The following is a 24524-nucleotide window of genomic DNA, read 5'->3' as shown; positions in this document are numbered from 1 at the left end:
TAGATGGAGCTAGTAACTGAGGTATTTTGACGATCATCTGTGCTGTAGAAAAGGTCTTCTTGAATTATTTACAACAATAGATGGTAAGTATCATTTAATAATAAAAAATAACAGTCATGTACCTGTATATTCAGTTTATAGAATTATATGCAGTAACATATAACGGTCTGGTATAGCCTTATTATGCGAGTTTTGATGAATAAATTTGCTGCAGGGATGAAGTCTATGGCCACTATGGATATGGTAAGCTCAGGGCCTCCTACCTAATTAAGAAATTAATAATGTTCTCACATATTTTTTTTCTTGGGGGGGGGGGGGGTTGTTTTACCTAATGGAGGCAGCAGTAAAATGTGTAACACTAATACGACGCTCCAGAGGGCTCTCTGGGTTTCATTTTGATATTCACATGAATAATTCATGGCAAAATCAACCTGTAAAATGCGTAGTTTAGGATCATTTTGATCTTCTTGAAACTGTTTTGACTGGATTCTTTTAATATTTATATGAATGACAGTTTCATTAAAATCTTTTTGCGTGGCCATTAATAATTCCTAACCGTGTCTTCGTTAGACAGACACATAAGTTTTTTTGATTCTTTATCAACGATCCATTCTTTCCAGGTGACCTTTTGATTGAGCTCAAGACTTGTCTTCAATAAAATTCCATTGTTACATGATTGGCACTTTGACTGCCAACATGTAGAATTTAAAGCTGAATCACAAAGATGTGATTCCCAGAATTGTTGTGAATCATAATGAATTTTTAACCCATTCAATTTCATAATAAAATTTTCATGTATTCTACATCTACATTCTAGAAAGCACCATTTTACAGTCTAGTCTATATTTCAAAACTTTATCTACTCGAGGTGGTGTGGGGTTGAGGTCGGGGGGGGGGGGCATGTTGGGGTCTGATCAAGTGACGAGGTTCAGGGGCCCCCAACCCTCAGTCCGTTTCTGTCTTGGTGAATTGATTGAAGCTGAATCTCATAATTAAATTGCGGCTAGCATAAAAGTTAAATGTATAGAATTAAGTTAATCCTTATTTATAATATACATGTAGTATAAAAATTTATCTATTTTTAGAAACAACCAAATCTGAGTACCGGTATGGATGTAGACCGTCATGATGATGAATGCCAATGTACAGGCACTATTAGCATTAAAAAAAACTAATGCTGAGAGATGCATGAAATATAGAAAGAAAATAATTCAAAAAGACCCATTGGGAAGAAACAATGCCAGTTCCTGGAATTAAGAAATCACATGTAGCATACTGCAACGTCAATGGTGAAATCAGCATTTATGACAAATGTCTTTCTACCGTACCATTTATAAAACTAAATCATGAAAAGAACGAAGAAGATTGTGATGGTAGAATATCAATTGGTGATTGGTGTGTTGTAACTTATGCCGGTTGTACGTGACAAGGAGTAGGGTCGCCTGTCCAACCTCGTGGGTTTTCTCCGGGTCCTCCGGTTTCCTCCCACTGCTAAAGACCCCTATGCGTAAGCGAATTATTGAAATAAAATTAAACCATATGTTAGTCCCGAAATGGCCTAGTTTGTGTCGAGTGGACGTTAAACCCCATTTCTCTCTCTTGTAACTTATGGTGGAGATAACAATCCCAGAGAAGTGACAGATAGGAGGGGAGAGGATGTTGAGGTATCTGTTATGCATAGGGAAGGACAGTATTTTAAGTGGCCTTTAACTGTTGATAAGATTTTTTACAAACCCACATCCATTCTAAAGAAGATTACCGGTCCACCAATCCTTGTCAATGTCACTTCAGGATCTGGAATCCTTTCCGAATTTCCAGACTTTCATTAAACTTAAAAATACATTATCTAAGATTTCGATAAAGAGCAGTCTGTTCTTGCTTTATTCTTCAAAAGTAGATAATACAAAATTAAAATATTGAAAATTTCATTCAAATTACTTTATTCTGAGCCAAGTTATCACTGTTTGTAGTTTTGACAAGATGTGTGCATCGATTGTTTATTATCGTAACCATGATATTTACAGATATATTTGAGTCTCTTGGCCTTGCTTTTCCATTTTTAAATTAAATCATTAAATGGTCGAATCGTTCTAGTCTAGTTAAAATCTTGAGTATCCAATGGCATCAAGAGTTGATTATGATCTTGTCATGTTAATGTCTAATTAATACTGTACGGTATATAACATTTAAGGCCTATATAAAGACCTGTAAAATGGGCAAATGTAGCTCTTGAATAATGTATCGTTAATGTTCCGATTTCAAATCTAAGTAACTGGTACATACTTCTCATAATTAACTGTTGTTATCTGGTGTCATACATGTACTTTTACACTATTTAATTAATCATTTAGTTTAGTTTATATATTTTTTTTAAAACTTATTGTTAAATTCGCATATATAACCAGTAATTTGTAAACTATTATTGTAAAATGTTGAATTAATAATCCTTGTTGATTTTCTTTCAAACATGGGTTAAATGTTATTGAAATAAATTATTACTAATGTTTTAAATGCGTTTTTGTGTTATAAATTCATAAGTGTCCGTACAACATATTGTTGTTGTCCGTACAACACAATAATTGGTACGTCCTTTTTTTTATTATCACAGAAAATTAGGTTCATGATAAAAACTAAGAGGTGTCCATAACTACCTTACCATCTAATCTAATCACAGATACTGGTTTTATTGTAATAAATGTTTATATTTCACAGACTTTTGACTTCAAGTAATATGTCTGAACAACAATGTCATTTTTTGGTCCCGTACAACACACAGCATATTCTTTAATCTGAAGTCATCTAACATTTTTTGTTTATTAACTCCAATAAAATAATAGTATACATGGATAAACTGTCAATATACAAAAACTTAATTATTGAATAAGTATTAATTTTGTCTAGAATTATATAAAACAAGGTGTGAATGTCCCGTACAACACACATGGAATCGCCCTTTAGTGGATTGTGAGCCGATTTACTGCATAACATTCCTTCTCGATTTAACGATTAAATGGATAATCGAGACTATGCTGTTTATTGTACTGACTTTAGTAATGATGACCGAGGCTAGGGGAAATTTCAGTCGCTTAGTTCTCGGTTCATAGTGGATCAATTTGAATGAAATTTTCAGCAAATTACCTTTACATTATCTAGTTTTTAACTATTATAGTGAGAACTGCCAACTCGTTACCAAATCTCCCATAATGTATCTTTAAGCTGGTGATTTGGCGATAGGCGGTATCTGGTCAGCTCTATCTATCTTAATGATCATACGTTCAATGTTGCCATTTTTCAAAATCTTCGCCCCCACCGACCCCACTTTAGCTTCCCGTCAATATTACATAAGTTATAATCCACTGACTGAATGCGATTCGCTCGTAATTATCGGTTTGTATTGTTTAAGTTTCATTAATTATTACATGTAAACCTTATCTTTCTAATAAATTTAATTTCAGAAAAGTATAGTTTTATCCAGAAACTAATTCGTTCCGACCCAGATGAATATACAACAATGAAATCTATGATCTGTTTTCCAATAGGATGTGTCATTGCTTTAGGTAATGATATTAATAAGCTTAATTATATTATAGTAGCTAAGTTTCTAAAGCAATGGCATCCAAAGTCTTCGACATTGAAAACACGAATTATTTGTCAATGTAAATCAACATTGACGTTGTGATCTTACCGGGAAAAGATGGGCTTCTGATATCCAGTACTTAAGACAAAATACACATTTTACCATTGGTACACGAATCGTGTACCATAATGCGTTTCGGCGCCATTTGTAACAAGGGACTCGAAGAACGAGGCAGATAGACATATTCCACAAGTCATGTCAAATGGTGACGCTATATTCTTATCTGTAGAGCATACGCAATGAATACTATCGGTGTAGACTGAAATAATCAGACGCTAGAGATTGCCATTCGATTGAGACTTCCGGTGTATTTCGCAGAACATAACTGATTAGAAATTACAGTAAAAACAGAAACGATTGAATGTAATCACAGTTTATATACATTCATAATATATTACATTGTTATATGCGTTGAGACCCATTTGCGTCAATTTCTAGGTCACAAAATATTAGCGCTTTAGGTCCTTTAAATTGAAGCTTTGCTCAAATATAATAACATAAATTGCGAATTCTTCAAATGAAAAGTGTACCACGTGTTCTGTAAATAATAAGCATATATACTGTCCTGTGTATGATACCCGCCACTATTTAAAGGCTAAACACAGTCATGTGAAACAACAACTAACAAATGATAAAACAAAATAGAGAATTTAAATTGTTCCTACAATCAAAACTGTATTCGATCGCGACATTAACAAATTACCTTAGTTCTATCTTTTTACCTGGAATCGCCCTTCTTGGTTAAACTCACGATACAGACAATTTTGAATACGAAGAGCAATTTAATAACACTAATTCCAAGACAGGTGCAAAGACACAATACTAGATTTTAGCAATTTAAGTAACCAATAGCATTGTGTTTATGTGACGCCTTTTAACGAGGTTTTGTAGCGAAGATTTTTTTTTAAAGAATACTTATATTAACCCGATTTTAATGCTTTTTTTATAGTGTTTTATTACTCAGTTATTGTACCAATTCGTCTTCAAGAAGACACTAAAAGAGTTGTTGGAGCACTTCTAGGCATATCTCTAGCTGTTGGATTTGGCATCAGTACACAGGTTCGATGTATTATCACACTTGTAATCCCCATCTTCTTTGGTAAAAGTGGTCGTTCCTATGTGGCTGCATTTGCCGTTGTTTATCTTATAGGTGGTATGTATTATTAAATTCGTTCAAACTCTATGCAAATTCTACTGAATTCATTGTCAAAGACAAAGAAAAAAAAAGTTAAACATTTAACGCTACTGAACGTCTTCTGCTCGGGAATTTTGAGTTTCTGGCAAACAACAATATTGTGAAAAGTTAAATGGTATATCAGTCCGTCCAGTATTTACAAAGATAATAAAATGATTATTTCACAACATTCGGCATGCTCTACAAACGATATAAACAAGCCATCGTCACCTATACGAGTTCGGTAAAATCCTTTGACAGATTCTCTTTTAATTTTCAACCCAATTTAATCCAAATTAATACAATCCGAGAGATTTTCTACCGTTGATATTTTCGTTTAGTTTTCTTAATTAGATGTTTGTTGAACAATCAGTTTGAAAACATTTTAACCTGGATTAAGCCATGAATAATTATATATTGTCCAAGAAATACAAATGACGATCGGCGATTTTAATAGGGCCTAATCTCAAAATAAACTATAGAATAGGATCCATCCGTGACCAATTTCAGCAGAACTTGTTTTGAAGGTGTCTTGTAATCAGACAAAAGTGCTGGACAAAATGGGTTTTACCACAATTTCAAAACTTTGAACGTTTTTGCCCAGTTGATAGTGACTGCTTACATCTGCTTTTGAAGTATCTCCGTAGATGCCAGTTTGAAGAAATTAAACATGTATTGTTGCCCCATTTCAAACAGAAACGTCCAAATATTTGAAAGGTTTCCCATTTCTAAAAAGAAACCACTTTCAAAAACAGTTTTTGCGTTTGACATTTTGATTTTAGGTCCAGTAGCCAATCTGATGAATAATGCACAAGAAGTAACAGGTTCTTTAAGTTGTATTACAGAATTATTAGCCAATCATACAGCCTCGAAGTGGGAATTAAGATTAAAGCCTTTAGGTGACTCGTTAAAGGAATTACAGGTAAGATGATACTTCCCGTAAGCCTACTACAACAAATATTTTATTAAATTTAGATCTTGTTTCGTTCGGATTTAAATTATTTTTAATGCAGTATGGATAAACAACATCCTTGTTAGTGTTTTGTTTCAATTCTGACCAGGGCCCGTGAGAGGGGGTGGGCAGCTGGGGCACTTATCCACGGTCCCAGAGACTAGAGTGTCAAGGAGGTTTGCCGATTAATGTTTTAATAAATAATGTTGGTATAAAGTAATAACAGAAATACTTGATCGTAAAGTAGAAGAAATTCGGTGACTTTTCTAAACATGGGTATTAGAAACATATAGAGCAGGAGCCCAGGGGGTTAACCTAGCTGAAAAGTGTACCAATTTTCTCTTATATGGTATCAATGTATGTATATCTGGTATCATCAGAATGTAAGTCTGCCGGGTTTCTGGTGGTGGGTGTGGTATTCCACGCCCAAAATGCCATGCCCCCCAACTAGTCTAGTTTAGCTCAAAAGTGTACCACATGAAAATCGCACAGCAATTATGTATCGTACATCTTCAGGTATTACAAAAACACTCTGACAGACATTTCTAGTGGTGGGGTACCCCTGACAGAGCTATGTAATTGCCAGACATTTGTAGTGATGGAGTATCCCTGACAAGAGTTATCTAATTTCCAGACCAAAGCAAGGCTAGATTAGCTCAAATCTGTACCACCTAAAACAGCTTTGGAGTTGTTCAGTACCACCACAGGAATCATGAATGACCACTGTCAGACAGTTTGTGCGTTGGGTTGCCCCTAACAGACACGCACACCCACCACCAGACACCCGGCAGATATACATACATTGATACCATCTAGGAGAAAATTGGTACACTTTTCAGCTAGGTTGACCCCCTGGGCTCCCGGTCTAATATTCTGTCAGTCCACATTTTTGCAATAATTGGTGAATTGTAAGCCATCTCGGGCCCACGCGTACCGACCCGTCCTCGTTCCCCTTGAGGCTCTCGTCACCATCAGTGTATCGGGGCCCCGAGGCAGTATATGTCATGAAAAAACTGTTCTTTTTGATATTTTGGCGTCTGATGGTCACGTTTTTTGTTTTTACATTAGTACACACAAACTTGTGTAAAACTACAAAGTTATATGACTCTAGCAGGTTGACTGAGATGACGGAAAATTAAAGATTTGGAACATGAAGTGGGGTGACCTTTGGTATGTCATATTGTTGTGTTAAACTCAGTGTCCTGTGTTTTAGCAGAGTGAACTCCGCTTATCCCAGAAATATGTCAAAATGACGCTAGAGACCATGTATTTTTCAAAATCTTTCGAGCCCGCCCTCCCGCCGATCCACCCGCTTGCTGAGTATTTTTTCCGCGGGCCCTGCTTCTGACTTAACTTGTTGTGCTGTTGTGATTGGTTAAAACGAGTTTAACCTAGAGAAACCATCAAGTCGGATCAAATGTTCAGAAAAATGTTAAAGATGCTGTTAGACTTTACAGTTGTATATATTTTAATATTATAAAACGAGAAAGAAACAAAAGATTGGTTGCTTTTACCTTTCCCCTTACCAAAGCCATTTTTTTCTCTCTTTAATGCCCCCCTCCCCTCAATTATTCACTTTTGTTTTATTACTTTTTACAGGTACGTATTTCAACCAGGGCGTATTATGTCGTCACTCATTTCGCGTATTATGTCGCAACCCATGACTCGTTCGTCGGTCCGTCAGCAATTGGCTTGTTATCGCGACAGAGGCTACAGATTTTAACGGATTTGGCGTTGAGCACTGGGGTCATGAGAGGGATGATCCATTCGATATTCAGGGTTCGGCGACATGTGAATGGGATAGAGGTTACAATTCAGTAAAGTGCTTATTTCAAATTTGGTATAAACCACTGGGACAACAAGGGACGGGTCATATCGATATTTAGATTTCCTTGGTTTAAACAATATTTTATTTCTATTATTTCATGATTATTTACAATACTCATATTGTGGATCTGAAAACAAGCCATAGCTTATATAAATTCAACTCCATGTAAATTGTAAAATTCAATAACATTACTAAAATATACAAATTTCAAAGGTATTATATCTTACATTTTTATAAATAAAAAAAAAATAAATATATAAATAATTAAATTAATATAAATAAACATATAAATAAATAAATCATCTTCAAGGTCATCATCATCGTCATCATCACCACCATCACCATCATCACCATCATCACCATTATTTAACATTAATCGCCGTCGCCTGCCATTCTATTCAAAACGCTTGGTTAGTCTTAAATACTTGTGAACTTTACTAAAAATCATTTCGTTGTACGAGTTACTTTCGTTGGGATCGCCATATAGGAACGCTTTTGTATGTATGGATTTAAATGGAAGGGTATTTAATGTTGATATACGCTGAGACAAATAATTTGGGCAGTGCAAAAAGTAATGGTCGCTGTCTTCTTGAGTATGTCCACATCTGCATGTCGGATTTTGTGAAATATGCATTAAAAATCTATGGAAGTTTAGAGCACTTTTACAATTACGAAGTCTGGAATGTATAATCTGAAATTTACGATCTCCATAGTAATAATATTTAGGTATTTTATGATCGTTCACACTTATCTTAATTTTAAAATTTTGAATAGTGGAGGCGTTTTGCGTATCGTAAGAAAGGCTGTTCCAAAGGTCAATTGTTGAAGGTAAAAATGAGTTTTTATAGTAATTAGTGTTAGAAGATATATTTTTTAATTTATTGTTATTACGAACAGGGTAAGGATTTACTTCGGAGATTTTAGGTGGTACTAGAAGACTTAAGAAAGGGGGAACCAATTTATTAACCATTTTATACATAAGGATAAGCTTGTGCCTTATACGTCTTGTTGATAGTGGGTTATATCCGGATTCATAGTAAAGTACATTATGGGAAGTGCCTCGTTCTCAATGCATCTAGATGGAGATTTTCTAATTTTAATGACTCAAATTTGTTACAGTTGTCCCAAACCACGTCAGCGTAGTCGAATAAGGGCAAAATAAATGTATTGTAAATAATCTCTAAAGACTTACGAGAAATACGATATTTTAAGCCACGGAGACAGTCAATAGAGCGTTTGACTTTAGATATTACATATTCAATATGGTTATCCCACTGACAATTACTTTGTAAAATAAGACCAAGGTGTTTGTGGTATATCGATTCCTTAATTCTTACATTGTTAAAATTTAATTCAAAAGAGGTTTGGAATTGTTTTCTAGAGAATGTCATGGAAACTGTTTTTAGGGGGTTAAATCTTACTTTCCATTTAGTCGACCAGCTGTTAATCAAATTCAGATCTAAATTCATTACATTTTCACATTCGCCTGGGTTTTCAATAGTTAGATACAACGACGTATCGTCTGCAAATAAACGTATATTAGAATTGATATTTTCAGTAATGTCATTGATATATATAAGGAAAAGAAGTGGACCCACTACTGATCCTTGGGGAACACCTGTGGTTATATTATTTAAATTAGAGCTTTCACCTTTAATAACTACTGATTGTTTTCTATTCGTCAAATAATCTGATATAAGAGTTAAAAGTTTACCTCGGATACCGATGCAACTCAGTTTGTGAATCAGACCCTTATGCCACACACGGTCGAACGCTTTACTAATATCACAAAATATGGCTTTTACTTCTTTACCGTTATCGAGAGCCGACGAAATATAATCATATATGTCAATTAATTGATAAATAGTACAGTCATTTATTCTGAATCCCGATTGCAGAGGGCTTAATAAATGATTGGTTAATAGAAAATTTTGTATATCTTTGTAAATTAGTCTTTCAAAGACTTTTCCAAGTAAACTTAATAATGGTATAGGTCTATAATTCGCGGGATCGTGAGTATCCCCTTGTTTAAAGATTGGAACAACGATAGCCTGTTTCCATATATTCGGAAATACTGTTGTATTGTGTAGGAAATTAAACAATGCAGAAAGGGGCTGGCTTAATGACGTAGCACAATTTTTCAAAATAATGTTGTTAATTCTGTCAGGTCCACTGGCTTTATTTGTCGATAGTGAGATCAGCTGATCGCGTACCTTAGCCGTTGTGTAAACTGGCTGCTCAATTTCAATCGGATTAACATAAAGTTCCGGTGGCTCATCGTTAGCATTCTCAAGATGAGATTGACTCGAAAAATAATCGTTTAAAATATTAGTTTTTTCACAATCACCATAAGATAGTATATCATTGACTTTCAGGGAAGGGATTTCCGTGGAGGATTTGCCGGTATGAAAAGCATGACTTTTAATAAGTGTCCACCAAGCCCGTTTATCAAATCTATCAGAGTTAATTTTATTATCAATGTTATCGTAGTATTCCTTTTTACTTTTTCTCACTTCAGATATGACAAAATTTCTGTATTCACGAAATAATTTCCATGTATCAGGACAATTATGGACTTTGGCACTGTTATGAATTCTATTACGTTTGCGTATTATACGTCTCAGGTAACCGTTCATCCAAGGAACGTCACGTGGTCTTATAACAACATCTTTATGAGGTACAAATTTATAAACTCCTTCAATAATTTTATTTGAGACACACTCTGCTTGACCTTGACCTTCCATTCCTTCCACCTCCACCCACACCCTCGTTTTCCGAAACCCTGTGAACGCGAAATAGACTACACAGTTTTTAACGGATTTTCCTCAGATTTCTGGCGATTGCTTTTGAACTGGAAATTCACAGGTCATAATTCTATTAAATACAAGTACTGCTTATTACTGGGCGATATTTCGACTAGGCGTCTTTACATACAATAATAAAAATAATTGCTCAACTTTTCCGTAATTTCGTCATTGCTTGATAAAGATTACTGACGCTATAATCGAAACGTCGCTCGGTAATTGTACCCTACCCACCCCCACACATAGATACGCGCGCGATTTCCGGAATGGCTACATTATTTAACAGTTTTATTTTTCAAATTTGGTGTGAAGCATTAGGACCATAAGAGTATGAATCCTGAGTATTCCATATTTTCACAAACCATTATAAGCATAGGCGTTATAACAATTAATTTATCTAAAAGTAAACGGACTACCTTAATTTAAATATCCTATAATGCGTGTATGATGATTTCAGAAAAGAGGATTCATGACAAAATATATCCATGGGCGTTTCTTTAAAGCATATAATCCAATCAGAAAAGAGGTAAGTTACTTAAATTTGATATTCAATATTTGAGTACTTAGAAAATTAAGGGCAGACTATCCTTATCGTGGTTTAACTAATTACCCGGTTTGGCACGGTTCCTTGCGCACGGAACTTAAGTGAAACCTCAGTATATCAATTCGGTTAACCTATATTCACAAGAGGCCTTTGATTTTGCAACTGAAAATAAGAAAGGTACCGAGCCAATCTGAGACACATAAACTATTCAAAATCTACCACACCTGATAATCTAAATCAAAAATTCATCTATCAGGCAATCTGTAATGGAACCCTGACCCTATTCTTGAGTTCTATCAACCTCTACTTAATCTCCAACATGAAGTAGGAAATTAACATGTGTGAAACGACTATATGAGTACGTCTCATCGTGAATTGTTTATAATGAGAACAGTACTATTGATCACTTGTTAAGATTCTTAATCTCCTATTAACAAAGTTGATAAGTAACCCGGATATTGTTATAAAAAGCTCATCACGCCTTATAATGACTATACAAATACTGATCGATATATCACCCTCCTATACCGATATATCCCTTTAATTAAAATCTACACACACCATCCAAATTTATCTTTAACTGCAAGATCGTATCTACATTACATTGGTTAAGTATATACTCTACCCCTTGATAACAAATATGAAAATTGCAGTCATACAGCACCCAAGGCATGGTATATTAAAGACTTTTTCCTCAATCCAGGAAATAATTAACATCAAATCGATTTCAGTGATACAGTCGGTTGCTGTATAAATTGGTCCTTATTCTAAAAATATATATCAAATAATAGGTTGAAGATCAAGAAGAAATAGATCATCTTAAAAAAGATACGGAAAATGCCGACAAGGTTTCGAAAAAAAACGCAAATAGAGTGGGGAAAATAGAGGAAAGATATCGGCACGATCCTGGTCAAACAGAAGATGTGAAAACTGAAAGAAAGTGGGAAAAGAAACTAGATTACAGATGTGAAGGTGAATGTTTGATTATGCCTTATACATATAATTTAAATAATATGTTTCATTTGATAAATAGTCATTCATCTAATCCAATTTTAGCACTATACTATTTACAACACTTCAGTGTGCTTTTTTTAAAAACAATATTTTATTTACAGGATACCGAGACAAGCCAAAGGCTTATATAAATCGGCTTCTCAAAAGCAAGATACATAAATGATATAAACATATAATTATCAATATACATATTGAGTATTAAAGTACATATATAATAAGATTACAGGAAGAATATAATCAAGTTTTAGCTAGCATCAGGACGAAGAAGGGGTCGATACTCGACTGCTGAGTTAAGTTAGTTACCTCAAAATCACGGGCGGCTATTGTAACGTATAACCGACGTTGGTGGGCGGGACAGATGCCCAATTTGTTTTTATCGTATCTTTCTGTATAAAAGTAGAAGCGTTTGGCCTGCATCATAGCAGAAAGGTAGAGAAACCCAGCTTCGCGTACGTTGGATGATCATACACAAAACACTAAAAACGGTAGAAGTGGGAGTGGTTTACGTCTCCTACCACCCGTGAGTTAGCGTTTTCCATTTTAAAGTGTTTGAAAAGCATTCTGAAATTTAGCCAGAATCTTGCTAAGGTGATGTGTAGGTTTGATCTAATAAAGCTGTTGAGGATAGGACAAATATTAAACTATATGTCCTTTACCAATGGGATTTTAACGTTGCTATAAACACATTATTCTACTCAGTTATTCATCGACGTATTGTAGTAGCACCCTGAATTTATTATAATTAGAAAATATGCCATCGGTTTTTTGTTATTTGATGTTTAGGAAGCGTTTTCGATTTCATTCTGTGACCAAATTAAGGCAGTTTTCTTCTTTATTTAGACGTATTTAGCCAAGGCGTTATTCGCTGCAGGAAATGGTTTGGCAGTGCTTTTGATAAATGTATGAAAGCCCTCTGGGTCCTTGGTTATGCCGTCTGTTGGCCAATGAAGTTGGATTTTTTCTGTGAATTGGTACGGTGTAGGTATCCCACTTAATTAGTATAATGTAAGCTTACAATATTTACATCGTTTTTCTTAATATATTTTTTTTCCATCTTCTAAATAAAAATTATAATTATTTTGTTATTCAGGTAAACGACTACAGGTTACACATAACTAACTGATAGGCAGTTAAGAGGACATCATTCATTATGTATAGTTTAATGGTCGAGAGCGAGACATTAGGTATATTGATACCGCACGAGGCGTAAGCCGAGTGTTGTTTCAATATATCACGCAATGTCTTTAGCTCGAGACCATTAAACAAGTTATATTTATAGCACGGCTTGCTATAAATGACTTGTAACATTGTTCTCTTGCTCAACATGCTTGTTATTGTACAGAAAACCCACCCCACTTCTCTATATGATTTCTACTAAAACTAGTGTAAACCAGCAAAAGGGTGTAATAGCATTGAACATGTCTAGTTATTGCACGGTTCAGCTCCACCGAATCTACTAGAGGGAAAACAATCTGCTTATTCATCGAAAAGAACAAAGGAAGATTTCCCGTTCATGTTACAACTTAAAATACGACACTGTCCCGCACGTGCTTTTCAATGAAAAACGTCACGCGAGTTCAATATTTCATCTAGTACAGATAATGTACGATTGTCAAGTTGCCCATACATTATTGGAAATAATGGTACGCCAACGTTAAAGGATGACGTCACATCTGTATTTTAATGGCTATTATTGTGTGACTTTTAGAACATTATATAGGGACGTTCCTCGGAGGAGGCCCGTATTTAGTTATCCGATTTATATTCACTGAACTGAATTTTGATTAACTGTTGGGATATTGTGCACTATTTTTCTCTTTGTTAAATTATTAATTTGTAATGCCAAGAGGGATTTGTAAAATGAAATTATGATCAAATATGTCATGTTTTTTGTTAACACTGTTCAGCACACTATATGCTATATATTAAAGGACAGTGTTGATCCATAAGAAGGAAGTGTGGAATAGTGTAATACTATGTTCCTTGCGACCAAATTGTATTTTTAACTAATTATTTGGTTCCCACTTTCTATAGTCAAATCACACGTACTTAAATGAATTTGAGTGATATATTTATAATATATAAAAAAAACAGTGATAATTTGGTAAAATCCTTACCATTGTCAAAATAGCCATCAAATACTTTCTTGTTAATGACATATGTTGGGTAGACCAAATAAGGTAATGTTCTTTACTGCTAAGTAGTGTACGAGGTGTACGTTTACACCTAACCTAACCTAACCTCATTTTTTTTACCTTTTCACGCTTGGCAGTCAAAGCTTTCAAAGATTACATGGTTTCGAACTGATATCCTCCCATAATCTTATCTAACAACTCTTCAACATCACAGGAATTATCCTTTAGGTTTAAATCGTATCTTACCGCTCTTTTACTTGCTACACTTTCCGATTTTTCAAATCCTTGTTACAGATCAATCGTAGTAAAGATCTTTATGTTAAAATTATTTCTGGAATGTGTTTAACCAGGTCTATTAGATATGTAAAATTGGTGGACACCAACACTGTCCTTTAAGAAACTTTAATGGGGGTCGTATAACCAAATTCATAACATAATATAGATTCAATTTTATTCAATTTCTGCAGTTGTACCTGGTGCTGCAGGTTTAGATTGTAATTCCATGGCTGTTATGAATCCTGGCTTAGGTGAGGTTTTTTTGGCAGCTAAAAAAATGACAAATGGTTTAGAATCCAAATTAGCTGTTAATTTACAGTTTAAGGTAAATATTTAATATTTTGAAGTAGCCTACTAATTAAATCCGAGACTCGGTTGTTAAACTAGTGAGAATTTTTGAGATTGTAATAGGACATTATTATGCAATAGTCTACTTGTCGGCACACCAGAGTATCAAACAGAACGACTTCAACGTATCCAAAATACAGCTTATCGCATTGTGACTAGGTCAAATCCACGCTCTCATGTCACTCCAGTACTGCAAAAACTACATTGGTTGCCTGTTCAAGCCAGGGTCGATTTCAAAATATTGTCTCTTGCCTATCGATGGCTGGACGGAAACGTACCGAAGTACATGTTCGATCTCTTAAAACTTTAGATCCCAGCAAGACAGTTACGATCAATTAATCAGAAAAGAACTTTGTGTTCCTCAGTGGAAATTGAAATCATTTGGTGGTCGTTCTTTCCAAGTCACTGCATCTACAAGGTGGAACAAACTACCATTATAACGTGACAGAAGTCCTACACTTAATCATACATTATGCAAGAGCTAAATCTGCCTATTTACAGGTCTTTCTTTAGGCTCGAAATGTTATCTAAATTATTAATTAAACATTAATTAACTTATCAAGTAGACGTGGTACAAGGGTTAATCAGCGAACTGGATGTATGAGATGTGGTGTTGACGTTTGGGAAAGTAGGACGAGGGGAAATGTGTAGGGAGTGAAGTGCTGTAAAGGGATAGTTAGATGTATTATGAATGGTTAGAGTGGCTGTGGTGTTACGGTGAAATACTATGCCGCCACCGTAACACCACAGCTTTATGATTTGTTAGACAGGAGTGATGTAATGGGTGTCAACAACTGGATATGCTGGTACCGTCGCAACGTAGCCGTGAAATATATATTGTTGGGGGGAAGGGTGGAAACGGAAAAATATACAATGTTGACAGTATGTGCCAGGCATGAGGCTGCGCAGACCGAACGGCAGCTCGATAGGGAGTGTGTGGGAGGGTCACCCTCATAAAAAATTTTTTTTTTTAAATTTCAGTTTTCTGTAAGCAGTGAAAACACTATTTTGGCATTGTTTGCGGGGTTAAACCTAAAAATCACATTAAACACCTATTGCACGATATTGTGAAACTAGCTGACGAAGACAGCTCGGGCGGCGATTGTTCGACTCGGGGCTGCTCTGTCAGTATCTAACAAACGCATTTAGTTCGCGTACAACTTTTAAAAACCGAATGTCAGTATGGTATTTCTCACATAATTGGTTTTCGCAAAAACAGAGTAAACTGAAAGCGAGTATTCTCGACCCAAACCTATAGTCTATAGCCTACACTCGTCACTAGGCTTTCTATATTGTTGTTTGTGGACGGTTTACTACTCAGTGATAAGCCTGCGCCGCAAAAAGAGGTCTCGCCTTTTATTATTAGTATAATGACTTCCTCATGTGCGGCAGGTTAGTTTGCTTCTAAAAACACCGTTTTCCGTTCCATAAAATACAAAAGTAATTTTCTACCAGATGACCATGGTTCTTTTCACCGAGACTAGATAATTTCTCTCGGTGTAAGGATATAGCTATGGATAAGTTCATACAAGGTCAATAAATCCGCGGTCACTTCGGGTCACACTGTTGAGAAAATAAACCGATGGGTTTGTTTAGTAGCAAATCGAGCGTGAATCAACTGAGTTTGTACTGAAAAATTTTTGAGTGATATGTATGAACTGTCTTCACACATTCGGTTTATAATTAGCGATACACAGGTACAGTGGCAAATGTTGTACTTCACAGACTGTTTACCTCCGAACTACCTCCGCACGAAATCGCCGATTTGGGTACTTGTTAAAAGAAAAAGAAATAGTACCTGTGCGCGTGCCAGTAAAAAAAAACCTAAGAGTTCGCGCATAAAAATGCCCGAACGTACCAGGCGCCAGGTCATCCAGACCATAATCAACTCGATGTCATCGCTAGCCTGCGATATTGGAATCCAATCTGATGCTCAACGCTCATTGATGATTAAATCAAAAATGGATAATCGAGATCGAGTATGGATAATCGTGATCGAGTATAGGCCTAAAATCCAATCGCTGAATTCTCGGTTCAGAGTGGGTCAGTTTGACTAAAATTCCCTTTACAAATTACATTATCTAGTTTTTAACTATTATAGTTAGAACTGCCAGTTATCTAATCTCCCATAATGTATCTTTAATAAATTCAAATCTGACTTGAAAACTTATCTGTTTGAATTATATTATTAGAGACTAGTGTACTATGCACCATGAGCACGTTTTTGTGGATATAGCGCTTTATAAATGGACATTATTATTATTATTACTATTATTCCATATGGAACATTAAATATGCGTCTTACACTTTTGCGCCAGGTATAATAAGGTCTGTCATTGAGTCAACTGGTGTGATTTCGATTCCACGGTTGTGTGTGACAAGGAGTAGGGTCGCCTGTCCAACCTTGTTGATTTTCTCCGGGTCCCCCGATTTCCTCCCACTGCTAAAGACCCCTACGCGCAACCGAATTATTGAAATAAAATTGAACCCTATGTTAGTCCCCAAATCACCTAGTTTGTCTATCTTTGGCTTGATCACTGAAGATTGGATTACCTAAATGTAATTCTGAAGTGGAGATATTAATATTAATATCAACAAATTTAATTGTTAAATTTGACGTCGTATTCATTAGAGTAGGACTTTGCAATGTTAAGTAATTCTTGTAGGGCCTTTCTTGTTGGCGTAGTTAAGGTGACATTATCTGCATATGCCAGGGCTCCAAAATGCCAATGAGTAGGAAGTTAGCTCGCTATCCTGGGGGTCCCGTGTTCGTTCACTAAGTTGGACCAGGCAGTCCATCTGGATTTTCCAGCGTGCCCCCACCCCCTTTGTCAGATGTCAGGCGGAGGGCCTGGCAAAGTACACTGTATAGCCAGGTGTTCGGATGGGACGAAAAACTGACGGCCCGTGTAGCGCCGCTGTCCGGATACCCCCCCCCCCCCACACACACACACACACACGCAAACACCCACCCATAGCATACTGCATGACGTATGCCCATCTTCATTAACCCAGTCATTTCATTTAAAATCAGATGTTACTCCAATGAGATAATCTAACACGAAATTAAATATTTAGTTAATGTTCTCGTTTGTTCTCCAAAATTCCACTCTACAGTATTACGAGATCTGGGCTTTTGACAGATTGGGGAGTACATAGTTGATTTATAAATGACCTTATATTCCAAGTTGAGATTAGATATGTTCTCAATCTTGTTTAAAAAATCCCCCTTTTGATCATAAGAATTTGTTTGGCGGACATTTTTTCCTATTAATCTTACATAATGAGCCGTATTTAACTTTCCATTTGCTCAAAATAACCTAACATCCAAATAAAGGGTCTCCAGTGAAAAAATACCCTACGAATATTTATATCGACAAATAAATCTATATATTGTATTGCCTGTCTGTGGACGTGGGTTGATAAATTGCACGCCAAACCACATCCTCTCAAACCTATTATCAGTTCTTATACGTAACTCCGGAACTATGAGAGCAGCAAATAATACCCACAGTTCATAATCAGCTGTCTGAAATCTAAATAATACACCTACGTAATGTTTCAAAAGCACAACAATCGATAATGTTTTTATTTTACAGGTAAATATTACTACTATCCTAATCTGGTACTATACAAGCGCGAATCCAGATATATTCTAGAGACACCCAATCTGTTTCACTGAGAATTACTAATATCTTCTAATATCTCTGTAAAGGATGACTGCCTTTAACACGCGCCGTCACAGCACGCGGCGTCAATCATTGGCTGAATGGCGCGAGCATTGTTTACATAAGACGTTACTGCTTCGGGCAGAATGCTGCCTTTTAGTCATTTTAATACCCATTTACACTAAATAGGAAATAATTTTTACCTACAAATACGTCAAACGTCTTTATTTATTTTTCTAATACATCAAAAAAAATGTTTTATAATTTAATTTGTCGGTGAAAAAAGATAATATTTGAGGCTCATTAAGTCGCATTGATGTCATTCTTATCAGTGATTGTAGCGGCCTAGCGAATATTCACTGCTAATCAGTGTGAGAGAGACCCTCAAAACGGACACATTTTCAGATAGTCGGTTGTTTTGCACCCCCCCCCCCCCCGCCCCCGTACCATCTATAACTCACCACAAAAGAGTTATTTGCTACTCTAATTGATGGATGTTTATTCAATATTTCGATATTTTTTTTTGTTTAGTTACTTTCATTTATAACACGTGTTTATGGATATTTTACCTTTGATTATTTATACACATGACAAGCCCGTCGTCAATAGACCAGGAGCCCAGGGGGCCAACCTAGCTGAAAAGTGTACCAATGTTTTCCTATATGTTATCGCAGAGTATCGCCTCTTCCATACGTGCTAGGTATTAGTATTTTACGCATCCTGGGACGATTTTTAATTTTTTGGACCACGGGAACAGTGCCGGTTAATCTATCGTAGTGGGGGGGGGGGCATTTTGGGCGTGTCCGTTAGGGGTAATCCACCGTATAAACTGTCTGGCAGTGGTCATTCATGATTTCTGTGGTGGTACTAAACAACTCCAAAGCTGTTTTAGGGGGTACAGATTTCAACTAATCTAGCCTAGCTGTTCAGGGATACTCTACCACTACAAATGTCTGGCAATTACATAGATCTGTCAGGGGTAACCCACCACTGAAATGTCTGTTAAAGTATTTTTGTAACACCTGAAGATGTACGGTATACTGCTGTACGATTTTCATGTGGTACACTTCTGAGCTAATCTAGCATAGTTGGGGGACATGGCATTTTGGGCGTGGAATACCACACCCACCACCAGAAACCCGGCAGACTTACATTCTGATGATACCAGATACACATGCATTGATACCATATAGGAGAAAATTGGTACACTTTTTAGCTAGGTTAACCCCCTGGGCTCCCGCTCTACAACTGCGGTGTTGGATGACCGAATGGTTAGATGTGCGCGCTGTATCATAAGGTCTGTCATTGAGTCAACTGGCGTGGTTTCGATTCCCCGGATGTACGTGACAAAGTGTAGGGTCGGCTGTCCAACCTCGTGGGTTTTCTCCGGGTCCTCCGGTTTCCCCCCACTGCTAAAGACCCCTACGCGCAAGCGAATTATTGAAATAAAATTAAACCATGTGTTAGTCCTAAAATGACCTAGTTTGTGTTGAGTGGAGGTTAAACCCATTTCTCTCTCCCCGTCATCAACTCTCTAGATATTGAATGAATACAACCATTCCCACCATATAATCGGTTAACATTAAAATGGACATCGCTCAAAATAAAAGGGTTGACATTCGAGACTTCGTTAATTATCACGGCAGTGGTACTTGACAATGGACTATTTCTTGTCAAAACTTCAAACACTCATAACTTCGCTCAGACTAAATTTATTTAACTGAAATATTCAATATATTCATTTGTCATTTTCTATTTCTAAACTCTTATAGCGTAGCAAGAACGACCAGCTATATACGACCGACAATTTTTTTAAATATTACCCATATTTAAGCTTACCCCTTAGTATTTAACACGGGCGGTTTATGTAGACGCTTCATGTTTTGTTCATACAAATCAACATAAATAGCAACTAATCTTTACATCACGTAATGTAATTCACATATTCCGTAATAAAATTCAAAAAGTGCTTGATGTTTCAGATGGTTAAATCTCCAGGCGATCTTGATTATACAACAGCTGAAGAAACCAGAAAGTCCACCATGCATGAATTCGAAACACGCAAAGTGGTTGTTGACTTTTTCATGACATTACTTCAAAGATTGTTAGCGTTTACTTTTGTACTAGTTTTTATCAGGTACGTTACTTTATCTATTACGTCGTTTTTATCAGGTAGGTTACGTCGAATTCTTTTGGGTTGTGGTTATAAAACACTGTGCTAGAGAGCTTTCAAACAACTCAATTCTATGATGTATGCCTATCATTTTAGTTGTAAAAATATTATAAGTTCGCTTTATTTGGAAACTAAAAGATACCGCGCCAAACTGGGCGCCGAATCAAACCAACATATCCGAATAACTTTCATTCAGCCACCAAGCTCCCATGTGGAAGTCAATATCCCCTCTGAATAGGGCTGTGTGAAATACGGTTAACTGGATTTAACTAATAGTTGAGGGTTAAAACTTTTCCATTTTCACAAAACACAACAGTTTTATTTGGCGTGAAATGACTATATAATTAATTTCAGAAATATGATAGAATTAGCCCTGTACGTGAATATCATCAAATATCTTGCCATATTATATTATAAAAAAACAGGTTGTATATTATGACTCTTTATCTTCACTTCAGTGCTTATAAATACCACAAAAACTATCTATCCGACTTCCGTTACGATAATAATTACATCACTGCCTACTTCCGGCGAATTGATGCCAGGCGACATGGAACGGTAAGCTTCTAATTAAAAAGTGAAATATCATAATTTTAGGCACTTAAGAACCTGATAATATTGACTTATGTAAAGATCTATCGATATGATATTATTTTAATCATATATTATACGTACTCGAATCGTTAAGCTTTTTTTAAATTTATATCTAGGACAAAAAGGTCCTACTTCCATTAAAACGACTAGAAAGAAATGATGTCATATTCCCATCCACGCCAAAATTACAGAAGCGGGAAAATAGAAAATTGGTAAGCATAACCTTATGTTTAGAGTATTATAATTTCCTGTCAGATAAGTTTTGAAATATGAAGTCTCAAACTGTTATGCGAAAGCCATCTTTTATTACTGTCTAACCTGTTTTTATTGTTTTAAGACTGGCACGAACAGGGTATATCGATTAGATGTTAAAAAATGATTTTTTGAAAGAATTGGGTGTAGCAAAAGCAAACAGACTATTAACAATTGTCACGGTTTCAATATATAATATATGCCTCTCTTGCGGTTTACATTAATAAACTGTTTTCCTCCGAACGAATCAAGTATCGGCGTTCATTGTAGATTCTCTTCTGCTGGATCAGCCAGAATTCTGAATCGCTTATCCGGGAAGTCCCGTGTTTGATCCCGGTGTTGGCCTAGAATGTTCATCAGGATTTTACGTCGTGGTTCCTTCTTGTCAGTGGTGCAGGAGAGAGGGCCTTGTAAGTGATAAAGTATAGTCGTTTGGATGAAGCGAAAAACGGAGCTTCCCCCCCTTACAAATTGGCGTATACATAAAAGAACCATTGGCAGTTGGAATTCGATATAAGAGTAGGCCGTAGCGCCTGTGTCGGGGCAGAAGTTCCCTCGGTGTATTGATCCAGTCGGAGCAGAACAGTGGGACGCTATACTACGTATTTATTTTGTATTTCAGGTTAAAGGAACAGTTAAACTATTATTTCGTGTTATTATTAGTGGCATTGTTGTTTTGTTAGATCATTTATTGTATACGGTGCTAAGTGTTATAGGTACACATAGTCATGTTGATTACAGACAAAGAGGTAAATATCTCTAAATATATCTTAAAGCCTGTATCTAGTGCATAATTTCCAAAAAAAAAGAAAAAAAAAAGAAGCAAAACAACGCAACACGTGTCGAACTACAAATATCTATACTCGCAAGAATACCAAACCGACTACCCCTTCACAGTGCTATGTATCAATATGGAGCACTTCAGATGAAATTTAAAAATTATTGTGGTTCTGTGTCTCTCCCATCACATGTCTTTTTTAGTAATAATTGATTAAACTGTATGTCGCATTTAGAATTACATTACGAAAGCGTTATGCTATCGTCCACAAGGTGATGGTACACTCGTTAATTGTATGGAATAAATAAGTTTTACTCATCATCATTTACACATAAAGGGTTGAACATTGGTAAAAACACAACAATAAAAAAAGTCCTTGTAAATCAAAAAGTCACCTTAAAACCAGGGACGTTTTGAGGTTTATCATGACGGAGGCTATACTATTTTGAGGGCCCTCTTTCCCTGGAGGGGGGGGGGAATTCTCTGCGACCGGCCACCAGAGGTCGAGAAATTTTACAAAATAGAAAACATTTTGGTGTATTCTGACATATCCTCCAGTAACAGTGTATGGAAAACGATTGACTCGGACTCGGGGGCCCTTTCCCTTTGTCAGACAAGGGGCCCTTTTGCCTGCCTTTAGGGCTCTCCCTAACTAGGGTACATTTTCATTTTTCTCATCGGTTTTAGCATTTTTCTCCCGTTTTATTTGTTCAATTCTTTGATTTTTTTCGCGAGGAGGCTGGCGCCTTCAGCACCTCCAGCGCCTCAGCTATAAAACGCTTTTGCTTAAAACACAGTTATAAAATCGCTATCGTGAGAAGAAAGGGCAGTCTTTCTTTGTCATAATAAAAACAAGTTAAAACAGGAGGTCCAGCCAAACAGGAGGTTAGGCGTCATCAGTGCGGACAAAACCAACCCCGTGGAAAAGCAAAGTGCTCGCGGTAAAAACCACATAGCAGGACTAGTGGATTATTTACATATTAAAAACTGTTCGTCCAATAAGTTCCATATGGTTAAACGTTAGTTAAAATTAAAAGTCCTTTAATGTGGTTCACCACTTCAGTGTTTAAAAGTTAAAGATAACAGTTACATGAAAAGCAAAAGAAGAGTCAGCAGCAACACAGAACAAAGCAATTAAACCAAATTAAAACATTATAGAAATAATACATGGCATTAAATTTTTAGACATAATTCCTTTTGTCATTATTTTTCCCTAATATATACTCTTCAAAAAAAGTAGGGGATATTCAGAAACAATACAAAACTGCAGAAATGCACTGCTGTTTTTATTAGAGGTAACCAGTGTATGTTAATAACAGGCCAATTTCCCACACATGAACATAAACAGTTCATATGAGCGGCTTATCTGACGGCCCCATTTCACTCGCAAAGAGATACACTTTCAAAAGTGAAAATGGACGTTTTTGATTTTTGTCTTAATAATGAGTAATTGCTCCACCAATCCTCAGACATTCAGCAATTCGTCGTTGCATGCTCCTAATCAACCGTCCAATCACGATTTGGGGTAAGACGAACACGTCTCCCGATCATGTCCCAGACATGCTCTATAGGGGAAAGGTCAGGACTCATGGCTGGCCAAGGCATAATATGGACAATATGGTGACGCTGGAGGTAGTCATTCACGACACGAGCGCGGTGGGCACGGGCATTATCATCTTGAAAGATGAAACGTCGACCCTTCCTTGAACAATATGCAAGTCCGTTCTGCCAGTCATGGTGATTCCTCCCCGCACTATAACAGACCCACGCCCGAATCTGACGTTAACGTTACCAAGACGCTCATTTACACGCCTCCAAACGCGAGCACGCCTATCGGTGAAATTATCGACGATTACCCCAATTTATACGCTGCCTAGACCATTGACGCCTGTTTGCCATGTGCTGGCGAGTTAATGAAGGCACAACACGCGGTCGTCGCGCATGCAAATGGGCTGAATGTAGCCGATTTCTAATCGTTTGGGGTGTAACTAGAATTCCTGTAACTTGGTACAAGTTTACAGAAAGATGATTGGCCATTTGTCCTCGATTTCGAAGGACATGTGTATCAATCCTGGGCTTGTGTAGTGGCTCTAGGACGACCTGAACTAGGTCTATCATCAACAGTGTGTGTTTGTTGGTACCGGTACCACAGTCTGCTCATCACAGACTGTGTTACATTAAGCATGTTGGCTACTGCTCATTGTGTAGAATCCATTTGAAGCATGCCAATAGCACGTAGACGGTCATCATGTTGAAGACGTCTCATTGCAAATTAAACTAACACACTAAAGCAAAGATACGCTAAAGAGTAAATCTTATGCAAAAACCGATAGGAAAGCAAACATTG

The 24524-nt window shown here is 36.4% G+C and overlaps 1 protein-coding gene across 1 annotated transcript in view; it reads left to right on the top strand.

Moving 5' to 3' along the window:
* Positions 1-234: 234 nt before the first annotated feature.
* Positions 235-24524, top strand: part of LOC126815225 (E3 ubiquitin-protein ligase DCST1) — a 39195-nt gene continuing 14905 nt past the window's right edge. The window contains exons 1-11 of the mRNA XM_056099257.1: positions 235-243; positions 3476-3557; positions 4587-4790; positions 5594-5733; positions 11896-11911; positions 12794-12931; positions 14556-14689; positions 20363-20517; positions 21012-21111; positions 21264-21359; positions 22022-22148. Of these exons, the coding sequence (XP_055955232.1) occupies positions 235-243; positions 3476-3557; positions 4587-4790; positions 5594-5733; positions 11896-11911; positions 12794-12931; positions 14556-14689; positions 20363-20517; positions 21012-21111; positions 21264-21359; positions 22022-22148 (1201 nt within the window). The remainder of the gene's footprint in view (positions 244-3475; positions 3558-4586; positions 4791-5593; positions 5734-11895; positions 11912-12793; positions 12932-14555; positions 14690-20362; positions 20518-21011; positions 21112-21263; positions 21360-22021; positions 22149-24524) is intronic.

Source organism: Patella vulgata, chromosome 3 (genome assembly GCF_932274485.2).
Source record: "Patella vulgata chromosome 3, xgPatVulg1.2, whole genome shotgun sequence".
NCBI classification, from domain to species: domain Eukaryota; kingdom Metazoa; phylum Mollusca; class Gastropoda; family Patellidae; genus Patella; species Patella vulgata.
This window is presented reverse-complemented; position numbering and strand designations above follow the sequence as displayed.